Here is a 12,628-nt window from a genome sequence, read left to right as displayed (position 1 = left end):
GGACAAATGACTTTTCCTGGTCGTCAAACCACATGGCTCACATAAGTTTTGTCAGTCTATATTAAAGAAAAAAAAAGCGCTTGGCATTACATATTGGGGCCAAGGTATCCAAGTTACGTTCCACAGTCGCCAATTTGTCTGCGCCTCGTTCTATTCAATACTAACATGGCCCGCAATCTACTGAAAACATACGTGACGGCCGCCAAAGATACAATCTGAAGTACTTTTGAGAATTGATAGGGTAATAAAGAACCGTCACCGTAATAGTGAGACAGCATTTCTAGAGCCGTCTTCGAGTCGCAGTATCACCCATTTACCGATGCGAGGACTTTCTCCCTTGTCCCCGCAACTGTATTTCTTTCTTTTGAAAAGAATGAATACTGAAAGAAATGAGTCAATGAATAATAAGTATTAGTGATGTAAAAGACAGGCTAAAACAGTGAATTGAGGACACAGCTGGTAGTTAATTATTAAGGAGCGTTCGATCTGTGGTGTTCCGAACTACGTCGTGAGATATGTATTTTCTTTCTCATTTACTTTTTATCAGAGTCTTATTGAGAAATTAAACCGAATAATTATTTTGAAATCGATTTTTGTTTCGCCATGATTGAAGGCGGTCCTAGTTTGTATGACGTGAATATCGACGAAGGAACGTGAAAAAACTGCGAGAAAAGGCGAGGAGGCACGCGTGTTCATGCACGGAGCCCGTTGAATGCCGCCTTAATGAATGCGTAGACTACGTACGGTACCAGGCGCCGAACGGTATGGCGGCCGAGTCGTCCCTACGCCACGTGACTGTGGGCTGCGGCTGACCCGTGGCCGGACAACGCAGGCTGAGCCGCTCGCCCTCCATGAGCAGCACTTGCTGCTGCTCGGACACGTCCACGATGGACGGTGGGACTGCGAGGAAACACGAGCCAGGCCATCTGACGTAGCTCTCGAATCCGGTCTGTGCTAAGTACGTATATTGTGTGCAGGGTAATTGTTGACCACTGCCGAATGCGTGGATCGTTAATGATCTGGGCACACCGTGCGTAAGGAATGTAGCGTAAAGTTCATATTGTGCATTGGATAGCCTAGGTAGTGTGCAGTCTGTTGCGAGAATGCAAAGGTTACCGTTCTCGTCTCTGGAGTGTGCCAGCAGCTACTTTGGATTTGAAGCGTGTCGTTAAATTCGGCCTGTGATAAGACAGCCCCCAACTTCGCTGCCATGACCGGCTACGTCGGTGTACCGAAGTATAGCAGTTGGCAGGCTTCGACGATAAGAACCATGGTTCTGACTCTCTTGCGAAGGGCTTTAGTCCATATGTGCAAATTATACAAGTATATGACCGTGCGTGTCCCGTACTTCGTAATATGTGCATCAAGTATTTTTTTATTTATTTGCATCTAGAATGCCGCCCCTTCAATCTAGTCTTCGTTCCCTCTGGGAACTAGCTTTGAGTTTTAATGTAGCAGGTATTCTGTGCCAATACAAACTACTCAGTTGTAAACAATTTGTTATCTGTCTACCAATAGTATTGAATCACATGAAAAGGTACGTCACTCACCAAATCAGTGCATAGTGACATGTAGGGCATGCGCACTAATTTGTTTAGTCGCTCAGCTTCTCACACACGCTTTGCTCTGAACAGACGTTCCCAAAATACACTTTTTACCATATCAACTCGTATGCGACATTACAGTATTGGGAGACTAGTAGCAGAGCACAAGAGGCAAAAAGACAGTGCAAGGCACTACACGGACGCTTCACCGTAATTTTCCCTTGTGCATTCCACTGGGTTCCCAAAATGTTCCAAATTACTCAGCTGTCGATCAATCTGCTGTATCGGATGACATATCTCCGGAAGTTGGTCGAAAAGAGCATCGTCCCTACTGCTTACACCGGCAACATGTCAGTGACGTGAACGGGCCATTTCGCGAAAGACCACCACTTCTGTAATTCAGCGCCACACTCATAAAAGAACCAATTTTGGTCACTGTATCACGTTGTCTACGCCACTTTTGTTTGCAGGAAGGGATTCTCGTTACCCCTTCACGTTCTCACTGTTCGAAGCATCATTACTGTAATTATACAGTGAAAAAAAAAGAAAGTATCTCTTCTCACTGCCTTCTCACTGTCTCTTCTCAAAGCCCACCCTCTTTTTTTGAATACCGGGAAGTTCTCTTAAAAGTGCTCTATGCACCTGATTTTTTACTTTGGCAGCCGCGAGTGAGTCATTGTAGTTGTTTGATGTAGCCCACCTCAACACAGTAGCACGGGTCTCGCAAACGTAGCGGTGCCTATGGCGCGTATTGTTCAAAGGTTTATAAACGCAGACTGGTGCCTTTTCATTTGCTTTATTGTTTCTTATTAGGTAGCTAGGATTAATTCCGGGGTTTTATTATTAGTTTTATGTGTATGAGAGGTTGGCAGCACTCGTGTTGCCATCACTCGTTTACAGCTGTTCCATATGACATTTGTGGGGAGACAGGGTTATAGGAATAAAAGGAAGATATCTTGTTGATGCGTCATTGTAAGGGGCATCATTTTCCCTGCACCAACACACGAACAATGACAAAGAAATACGTCCACCGACCCAGTAAATCTTTAAAGAAAACAAGACATTCCGGCTTCCATACGGAAGACTCTTTCACAATGGCGTGGAAAAGGTTGAAGTGCCTTTTTCACCCCGCTGTGAACAAGGCTTCCGCATAGAAGCCGAAAAGTCTTGTTCTTTAAGAAGTTTGCTCGGTCGCTGTTACGTCTGTCTTTGTCATGTTCCATCCCGACCAGGCGGACTTCCGTTGAACTCTAAATTAAAACACATGAAAAACTGCACACTTACTGAGAAGTTTTGAAGCGTCCGTAACGTTGTGAGAGCTCAATTTCCATGTCGCGATTCCAGGTAGACCTGCAGTGTATAAGACATGGGATAAATTTTCTTAGTTCGCTGTAGGAATGTTCTGAACACGGTGATCAATAGAAATAACTTTTGAGTTTGCTTTTTAGTTCCTGAGAAAATGGTTCAGTTACAACGTAACTGATGGGTAAAAATATAACGGTTCAAAAAAGTTCGAACCGGTCCGCTTTCGGAAACTTAAAAAAGTCGCAAAGAAAACAAATGCATTTATTTTCATCTGTGGGTACTGATAATAGGAAATGGTGCGAAAATTATTTCAAAATTTATGTAATAAAGTTGTCAAATGCATTATTCTGTACCAAGAGGGAACCACAAGAATCGCACTGTAGCACACAAAAAGAAAAGAAGAGAGAAGTGAAGGCAGGGAACATAAAGCAATGTACTGGGTTTGCTGCCCTTCAATGGCAGAGCAAATGAGGAAATGAAGGTGACTCATGATTGATATTGGAGTTCTACGTCACAACTGCTACACAAAGGTATGAGAGTCGCTGTAATGGAGAGGTTCAGCTAAACTGCAAGACTTAAGTTTGACCACTCGAGGCCCTTCATTCCACGCATCCTACTCCTTTCATCAGCGGTTCCTGATTTCCTTTCTTCTTCCTTTTTATTTTATTTTATTTTGCATTCCGCCTTCATCGGAAAAATGCGGCCGCTGTGATAGAGAATCGAACCCCATACTTCGTGCTCGCCAGCAGAACAACACGAAAATGTCAAGAGAAGTGGACAGAGAAGGAGCGTCCGCGCAGACGTGAATGCTCAGCACATGTATAGATGCGATCTAGTGATTTTGAACATTACACCTGCAGACAGTGTCCCAGTACTGTTCGCTCTCTAACCAGTCAATTGTACAGCCTGTTTCGGACAGCGCGAATAGAAAAATTCTTTGGCAGTCGAAGCGAGCGACTAAGGGCCTCCATCGACTTATTCCTAGATTTTAAATAGCGTTTATCTTACTCTCTCTCTTTCAGGCATCCAGGTTAGTGCACTCACAAAGAATCTGCTTTATGCTCTAGAACGAACAAGGTTTGCCCTAGGTCATACTGTAAAGCTATCGCATTAGCCAGCGGCGATTCATGAAATTCATGTTAACGCTGATTCAATACCTGCTAGCGGTGTAGGGTGTTAGTGAATTGTGCTCTGCTAGCCAGCGATGACACAAAAAAAATTAACCACTGACAATAGGTGGCGCGGCACGGCGAAATGCCAAAGGCAAAACATGGCACAGGATATTCAGTACTATTAAGAACCGCTAATGCGAAGTGACCTCCCCTTGTTCGCCATCGCGACTTCTTGAACTGGACGCATATCTAGCGAATGCTTCCTTCTGTCCGCAGCCACGTAAAATGTTGATTTCAAGACTTGCCGTAGCAACCAGGGAAACCAGCCTGCATAAATCCCTGATAATGTCGACATCCATGACCCTGTTAAGTTTCGTCATGAAATAACCACTATTTTTTCGTGACCCAGTTGCTTTCATTAATTTTCTCTTATTTATGTACACGCTTCTCGCTAATTTCTGTCGTCGGCAATGTTAAGAGATGTGCCTTTACATTACTTCTGTAAAATTTGACGGTGTCAAATGATGTACCCGTACATTGTGTATGTCGCCATTCATTCCGATAGTGTATATTGCGTTCCGCTAACTATTATGTAACGTCACCTCTATTTATGTACCTTAGTATACGTTTCATATACTCGTTATCTTTTTCCATTCCTTGTAATGCTTCCACTTATGAACATATATATTGTATAATCCCCCCCCCCCCATCACACTATACTCCTGCTGGGGCCTGTGAGGCTCTTTGAATAAAATAAATAAATAAATAAATAAATAAATAAATAAATAAATAAATAAATAAATAAATAAATAGAAGTGGGTTCTTGTGAAAAAACACCTGTTATTCCGGAGGTAGGGCATAGGCGCTGGAAAAACGAAGCGACACACTAACCACACGATGACTGGTCGCCAACAAGGATCCCTCTCTATGAACGAAACCATGAGCTTTATAGCCGGAATATAGCTAATGTGTGAAAGCCGACTTAAAGCCAAACCCTATCTTTTAAAGTAAGTCTATCTTTGCCTACCCTCCTAGTTTGGCGGGGCTGCTGCTGCTATTTGCTGTCGTGTAGGCCAGTGCCTGGCCGAATATATTTGATGTCATCATCATCACCATCATAATCATAACCATCAGCCTATGTTTAAGTGCACTGTAAGACACTTACTCCTGTCTTGCGCTGGCTGATTCCAACTTGCGCTTGTGAATTTCCTAATTTCATCACCCCACCTAGTTTTCTGCCATCCTTGACTGCGCTTTCCCTCCCTGGAGTCCATTCTGTACCTATAATGGTCCACCGGTTATCTACCCTACTCATTACATGCCCTGCTCAGCTCCATTTTTTTCTATTATTGTCAACTAGAATATCGGCTATCCCCGTTTGCTCTTTGATCCACACCGTTCTCTTCCTGTCTCTTAATGTTACGCCTAACATTCTTCGTTCCATCGCTCTTTGCGCGGTTCTTAACTTGTTCTAGAGCTTCTCTGTCAGTCCTCAAGTCTCTGCACCTTATGTTAGCACCGATAGAATGCTCTGATTGTACACCTTCCTATTCAGTGATAGTGGTAAGCTTCCAGTCAGGATCTGGCAAGGTCTGCCGTATGCACTTCAACCCATTTTTATTCTTCTGTAAATTTCCTTCTCATGACCAGGGACTCCTGGGAGTAATTGACCTAGATAAACGTGCTCCTTCACAGACCTGAAACTCTTGTTCGCTTGCCAGGCTGTTGATAATTATCTTTGTTTCCTGCATATTAGGCTTCAACCCCACTTTTACACTCTCTCTGTTAAGGTCCTCAATCATTTGTTGTACCTCGTCCCCAGTGTTGCTGAACAGGATAATGTAATCTGCAAACCAAATATTGTTGAGATATTCGCCGTTGATTCTCACTCCTAGCCTTCCTAGCTTAATAGCATGAGTACTATAGCAGGCGTAAGCTAACCTGTCTAAAGTTTCTTTTCTTCTTTCCCACAATTTGGTAAGTATAAATGAGGACGAATACTTGAAAATTCCGAACCGTCACTCTAGTAGAAATAACCACGACAAATGTATGCACCCCTTCCTCCCACGCTATAACACGTTTAAGTATTCATTCTTTCCTTCAGCTATCGTAGTGTGGGGTAAGTCCCTAGTGTGGGTACCTTAGGTAGAACCTTAGTGTGGGATGACCTGCCGAATGATATTGTGAATGCTGAATCAGTTGACGCAATTTCGCCATTACTGTAATCTTACTTTGTGTTACTGCACTAAGCCGCTTGTGTTTGGTGCGCAAAGAAAAGCGAAAACAATGCATCGCGCATGAATTTACACGCTCATCTATTCAAACGAATTTTCCTTTTTCTTCATTTGTCTTGTCTCTCTTCATATTATCGCTTTCACACAGTGCATAATCTTTTAGTACTGATTCTTTTTTTATCTTAACAATGTTTAAGAATTCTCGTATGCCCACTGAAATATTCGGGTGTTTAGTCCATTTATTGCTTTATTGTTATTGTCGTCTATGCTATCAATGTATCATGCTTTTTTCTTTGTTCTTCGTTAACACGGAGTCCTTTTAACTCGTATGCAATTTCCTGTATAGGCCTGAATAGGTCTACAGTATTCAATAAATAAATAAATAAATAAATAAATAAATAAATAAATAAATAAATAAATAAATAAATAAATAAATAAATAAATAAATAAATAAATCGACTGCCGCTTTTTCCCCAGGCCATCTATTGCAAGGTCCTTCCGACTTCCTCGCTAGATGTAGAAGGAGCCTCTGGATGCTGTTCATCGCTACTTTGAATAAAGGTTGCATGGCTGTTCAGGGTACTGTACAGGTCAGTGTAGAATTCTTCTGCTGCTTTTACTATATTATCAAAATTTCTGAAGATATTACCGTGCTTATCTTTCAGTACATACATTTTGCTTTGTCCTATGCCAAGATTTCTTCTCACTGACTTCATGCTGCGGCAATTTTTTATTGCTTCCTCAATCTTTTCCACGTTATAATGTGGAATATACCTTATTTTCTTCTTGTTGATCAGTTTTGACCGTTCCGAGAATTCTATCTTATCTATTTAGTTGGACACTTTCATTCTTTGTCGTTTCTTTATTAGGTCCTTTGTTAATTGGGAGAGCTTGCCTACTGGTTGCCTTGGTGCCTTGCCTCCAGCTTCAAGTGCTGCTTCTGAAATCAGCCTAGTTACGATTTCATTAATTAACTTTCTGTTATCCACCCTTCTGTTCTAAACGTGCTTATTTGTTTGCGAGCACCAGCCTGAATTCGTCAGCTTTTATCCTTACTGCCTCTAGGTTGGCCTCTTTATTCTTGGCTAATTTTACTATTTATTTCTGCAAATTGAGAGAAATTCTAATCTTGACGGAACTATTGTCAGTGCACTTTACCATACCTAACACTTCTATAACCTGCAGTATGCTGGGATCACAATAGAGTATGATATCTATTTAATTTCTTGCTTCTCCATTAAGGCATTTCCAGGTCCACTTCCTTTTACTGGACTTTCTGAAGAAGGTGTTCATTATTCGGAGCTTATTCCTCTCCGTAAATTCTATCAAGATTTCTCTTCTAGTGTTCCTAGAATGGACGCCGTAGTTGCCAACTGTTTCTTCCCCAGTCAGCCGTTTCCCCACTTTTGCATTGAAGTCTCCCATGACTACAGTATACTGAGTTTGCACTTTTCTCATTCCTAATTCAACATCTTCATAAAACTGATCTACTTTATCATCATCGTGACTGGATGTTGGAGCGTAGGCTTGTACTACCCTTAATCTATACCTCTTATTAATTTTCATTATGACTACTGCTACCCTCTTATTAATGCTGTAGAATTCGTTAATGTTTCCCGCTATGTCTTTATGGATAAGGAATCCTACTCCGTATTGTCTCCTATCTGGAAGTCTTCTGTAGCAGAAGACGTAGCTGTTAGTCAGCCCTGTATAAGCCTCACCAATTCTTCCAACGTCCCTAAGGCCAATGATATCCCAAACTATGCCTGATAATTCCTCAAATAGCCCTGCTAAGCTAGCCTCACCCGACAGAGTTCGGGTGTTGAAGGTTGCCAGGGTCAGTTTCCAATGGCGGCCTGTCCGGGTCCGGAGACACTTAGCAACCTCTGCCGCGTCGCAGGTCTGACCACCGCCTTGGCCATGTGCTCCGCAGGCGCTGGGACTTAGGGTCAGGCGTCAATTGCAGGAGTCATGAGGGACGTAGTGGCCGAATACTGCACCAGGAAGGCCAACTCCTGCTCTGGTGAGGCAGCGTCTTTGTTGAAGCTTAGCGGCCGGGCCTTCATAACTTGGTTGCACCGTGACTAATACAGCCCCACTGGCTCTCAGAAATGTTCTTTTTTGCCTGTGTGAGGCGTCACTCTAAACCTGAAGGTGTTGAGGACTGGAGGATTCGAACTTACGACCTTCAGATTAGAAGCCCGTTGGTGTACCTCTACTCCACCAATATTAGTGTGTATATATATATATATATATATATATATATATGGAAATTCTTTGCGTGCCGTATGCAAGTGGGAGGGTAGACCGGCTTATATATAGGGCGTCCGTATCCCAGCTAACGTTAGCCACTCTCTTCAACGAAAAGAAAGAAAGAAAGATGTTGAGGCCTGCTGTGTTCGGTCGTTAGACATCTTACAACCAAACACCGTAGGTCTTATAATTGTATTTTGCACCGTGTTATTGTAGTACATTTTTTTCTCTTGAACTGCTTAACTAACGTTAGCTAGGACACATGGCATAACCCCTGTATGTAGACCGACAAAGTAGTGACTGTAAGCGTACCATTCTTCTGAATAATAATAATAATAATAATAATAATAATAATAATAATAATAATAATAATAATAATAATAATAATAATAATAATAATAATAATAATAATAATAATAATAATAATAATAATAATAATAATAATACCGGGACATATAATGGCAGCTGATCTTTAAAATGCCCAAGGCTTCTTAATAGAATAGGGCCATTATATTCAACACTTGCTTTGATTTACTTGATCTTTGATTTAGCCGTTCCGTGTGGTGCCGCTGGGTGCGCGCGCGCATTCTTGGCCAATGATACAGATTGGGGTTCTGCCACTGTCGCTTCAAGAAGTAAACCGTTCTTACGTGTTAGTTCGGTTCCGGCACGTGTAAAAATGTCGTTTATTTCTTCAGTCTTACTATGTTGGTTAGGTTTCGGTCTCTACACCAGGTATAAGTGCATGAGGTATAACTGGATCTGTCGTGCTGCAAGGACGATGACGAGAAGAAGATATATCGGCATTTAAAGGAAACGTGGCCAACAAGAATTTCCCTAAGTATTCACTAACATGAATTGCGCAATTTTTAAGTGGCAGAGAATTGTATTACTTTCATAACGGCTTTTCATCGAGTACATGTAAGCAGGCAAATGTAGCTCCACAGGGGGCAGCGCTATCTTCTCCAGTATTGTTTAATATTTTGCTGAGCTTTATCCCATCCCAAGAGGGCGAGCATACTTACGTGTATGAGGACGACATAGGATTTTTCTCATCGACAAAGGACGTTCACACATTTTACGAAAACCTGCAAACGTATTTATGTGTCCTAGAAAATTAGACAATTCTATTCGTCTGGCTATAAACGCGCACAAGTGCTTATTGCTTATATTTCCTCTGGAAACATATATCTCCGTCGCAAGCTAGGCAGATTACGATTATTTTTGGGTGGAAGATTTACACCCCAAAGGGTGTAACCTTTTTTGAAAGTGTAATCTACACTCTTAGGCAAAGTTACACCCTTTGGATTGCCCCTTCTGCCACACAACGATAATCGTCATCTGCCTTGATGCGTTTCCTTTCTTTAACGCTGCGAGCCCGGTACTTTCCAGTAACGAACGGCATGCGCGTTATCAGCTTGATAGCATTCCCGACAGGAAAGTAGCGGGCGCGGCGTTTTCAAGAAAGGAAACGCATCAAGGCAGATAACGATTATTGTTGCGTGGCAGAAGGGGCATTCGAAAGGGTGTAACTTTGCCTAAGAGTGTACACTCTAAGAAAAGTTTACACCCAGTGAGTCATATCTTGCCACACAACGATAAGCGTCATCTGTCTTGTACGCATTTCCTTTCTTTAATGCTGCGAGCCCGGTATTTTCCCGTAACGAACGGCATGCGCGTTATCAGCATGACAAAGCATTGCCGACAGGAAAGTAGCGGGCGCGGCGTTTTCAAGAAAGGAAACGCAAGCAAGGCAGATGACGATTATTGTTGTGTGGCAGATATAAACCTCAAAGGGGGCAACTGTTTTTGGAGAGCAAGAGTGATACACTCTAAGAACAGTTTACACCCTATGGCTTGCCCCTTCTGCCACACAAAAACAATCGTCATCTGCCTTGATGCGTTTCCTTTCTTTATCGCTGCAAGCCCGGAACTTTCCAGTGACGAACGGCACGCGCGTTATCAGAAGGGGCACTCCAAAGGGTGTAAACTGTTCTATGCTGATAACGCGCGTGCCATTCGTTACTCGAAAGTTCTGGGCTCGCAGCGATAAAGAAAGGAAACGCATCAAGGCAGATGACGATTGTTTTTGTGTGGCAGAAGGGGCAAGCCAAAGGGTGTAAACTGTTCTTAGAGTGTAGCGAGCGCAGCGCTTTCAAGAAAGGAAACGCAAGCAAGGAAGATGACGGTTATTTTTGTGTGGCAAATGTACACCCCAAAGAGTGTACATTTGTTTAAGAGTTTTATAAGATCTAAAAAAAGTTTATACCCTTTGGAGTGTATATCTGCCACACAACGATAATCGTCATCTGCCTTGCTTGCGTTTCCTTTCTTGAAAACGCCCCGCCCGCTATTTTCCTCTCGGCAATGCTATGTCATGCTGATAACGCGCTTGCTCGTTGCTGGGAAGTACCCGGCTGGCAACGTTAAAGAAAGGGAATGCGGACAAGATAGATGACGCTTATTGTTGTGAGGCAAGATACGACTCAAAAGGTGTAAAGTTCTTTTTAGATTGTAAGCAAAATTACACCCTTTTGGTTGTATCTTGCCACACAACAATAATCGTCATCCGTCTTGTCCGTATTTCCTTTCTTTAACGCCACTTTAGCCGGTACTCCCAAGTCACGAACGGCATGCGCGTTATCAGCACGACAGCATTCTCGTCAGGAAAATAGCGAGCGCAGAGTCTTCAAGAAAGGAAAGGCAAGCAAGACCGATGACGATATTTGTAGTGTGGCAAGATACGACCCACAACGTGTACATTTGTTTAAGAGTGTAGCACAAGTAAAGGACTGTTTCACTTTGCAGCATCACGATACTGAGGATATTTATATGGCAAAAGCATAATTCGACAGGCCAGGCGGACGCCCAGAAACATCGAACAGCTGTCATTTATCTGCAAAGAGCTCTAGTAAGGAGAAGGGGAGAAATACAGGCGGTATGGAGCTTCCCTGAAGGCCACCGGAAGAGACAGCGTTCACTGCACAGTATAGAGAAGAAAAACGCCACGCAATGAAGGAAAACGTGCGCAAAGCCAGTCACTGCGCGGGGAATAGACGAGGCGGGCGCTGCGAGAAAGAAGCGCACGGCCAGGCTGCGTAAGTCCCATAAAAAATTGGCAGCGTACCTTTCCACCACGCCGCACGATGACGCTACAGACGCTAACGCAGAGAAAAGAAATTTGCTTGGACTTAGTAGACGTCGCACTCGAAAGAAGCCAATGCTATAGAATGTTCTTGGTTATATACGACATCCATCTTTTTTTCTCGACGTTATGCGGGTTTGGCGGCTCAGTTCGAATTTGGAGGGAGGCACACGAAGGCTGGAGAGAACAAAGAAAAGAAAGCGAGGCTCTCCTTAAAGGGGTCCTGACATCAAAGCGGCCGAGAACAGGCTCTTCGGGCTAGACAACAATGGCTGCCAGCTGTATACAAAGGAGAGACGCGTAACGCTGCTCGGGGAAAGAAATATTGTGAATACATAAAACACACACGTGCCGACAGCCTCGAGCAGGGGTCGGGAAAAGGCGGGGAGAGAGAGAGAGAGAGAGAGAGAGAGAGAGAGAGAGAGAGAGAGAGGCCGCAGTAGAAGCCGAGGCTTTGCGGTAAACCCTCGGCAAAGTTGGCTGCCTCGCGCAGAAGCCGCTGTACTGAAAGGAAAAGAAAACACCCCGACTGGGAATCGCGTGAGGAATGCCTCCGCTGAAACCGACACAAGAACCGCAGGGCCCCCGTGCGCAGCTATATAGCGCCGGTGGCGTGAGCGCGCGCCGCTAATCCACTCCAATTTATTGTTGTTCTAGACGGAATCAGCAAAGGCGGGATTGCATCCCTCTCTGTGCGCTCGCTCGATCCCCTTCCGTAGCTGCTTCCCAAGCAGAACGACGCCCCGGCGAACTCTTGCGGTGGGCTTTGCTCGCCCAACAGCGCGCACGCCCTCCTCCTATCGACGACGGCATAGCGACGCACTTTTCGAACCGCGTACCGTAGTTTCTTCTATTTTGCTCGATCTACATTCGCGTAGTTGGCGTGTCTTTGTCTGCGCCGCGGTCTCTCTTTAGCCAACGCGGCGTAGCAGAGTCGCAAGCGGGAGGGGTGGAAGAGGTCTGGGCGCAAGTCGTGTTACAGCTCATTTGCAGAGCCGAGCCAAAGGGAGAGCCGCGCGCTTGGCTTGCTACGCT

General features: G+C 43.9%; 1 protein-coding gene across 1 annotated transcript in view; it reads right to left on the bottom strand.

Annotated features, from left to right (window-relative positions):
• Positions 1–12,628, bottom strand: part of LOC142575246 (uncharacterized) — a 208,438-nt gene that overhangs the window by 16,223 nt on the left and 179,587 nt on the right. The window contains exons 7-8 of the mRNA XM_075684432.1: positions 2,829–2,894; positions 745–900 (exon numbers count right to left, since the gene is read on the bottom strand). Of these exons, the coding sequence (XP_075540547.1) occupies positions 745–900; positions 2,829–2,894 (222 nt within the window). The remainder of the gene's footprint in view (positions 1–744; positions 901–2,828; positions 2,895–12,628) is intronic.

Source organism: Dermacentor variabilis, chromosome 3 (genome assembly GCF_050947875.1).
Source record: "Dermacentor variabilis isolate Ectoservices chromosome 3, ASM5094787v1, whole genome shotgun sequence".
NCBI classification, from domain to species: Eukaryota; Metazoa; Arthropoda; class Arachnida; order Ixodida; family Ixodidae; genus Dermacentor; species Dermacentor variabilis.
Note: the sequence above shows the minus strand (reverse complement) of the source record. Positions and strands in the feature narration are given on the sequence as shown.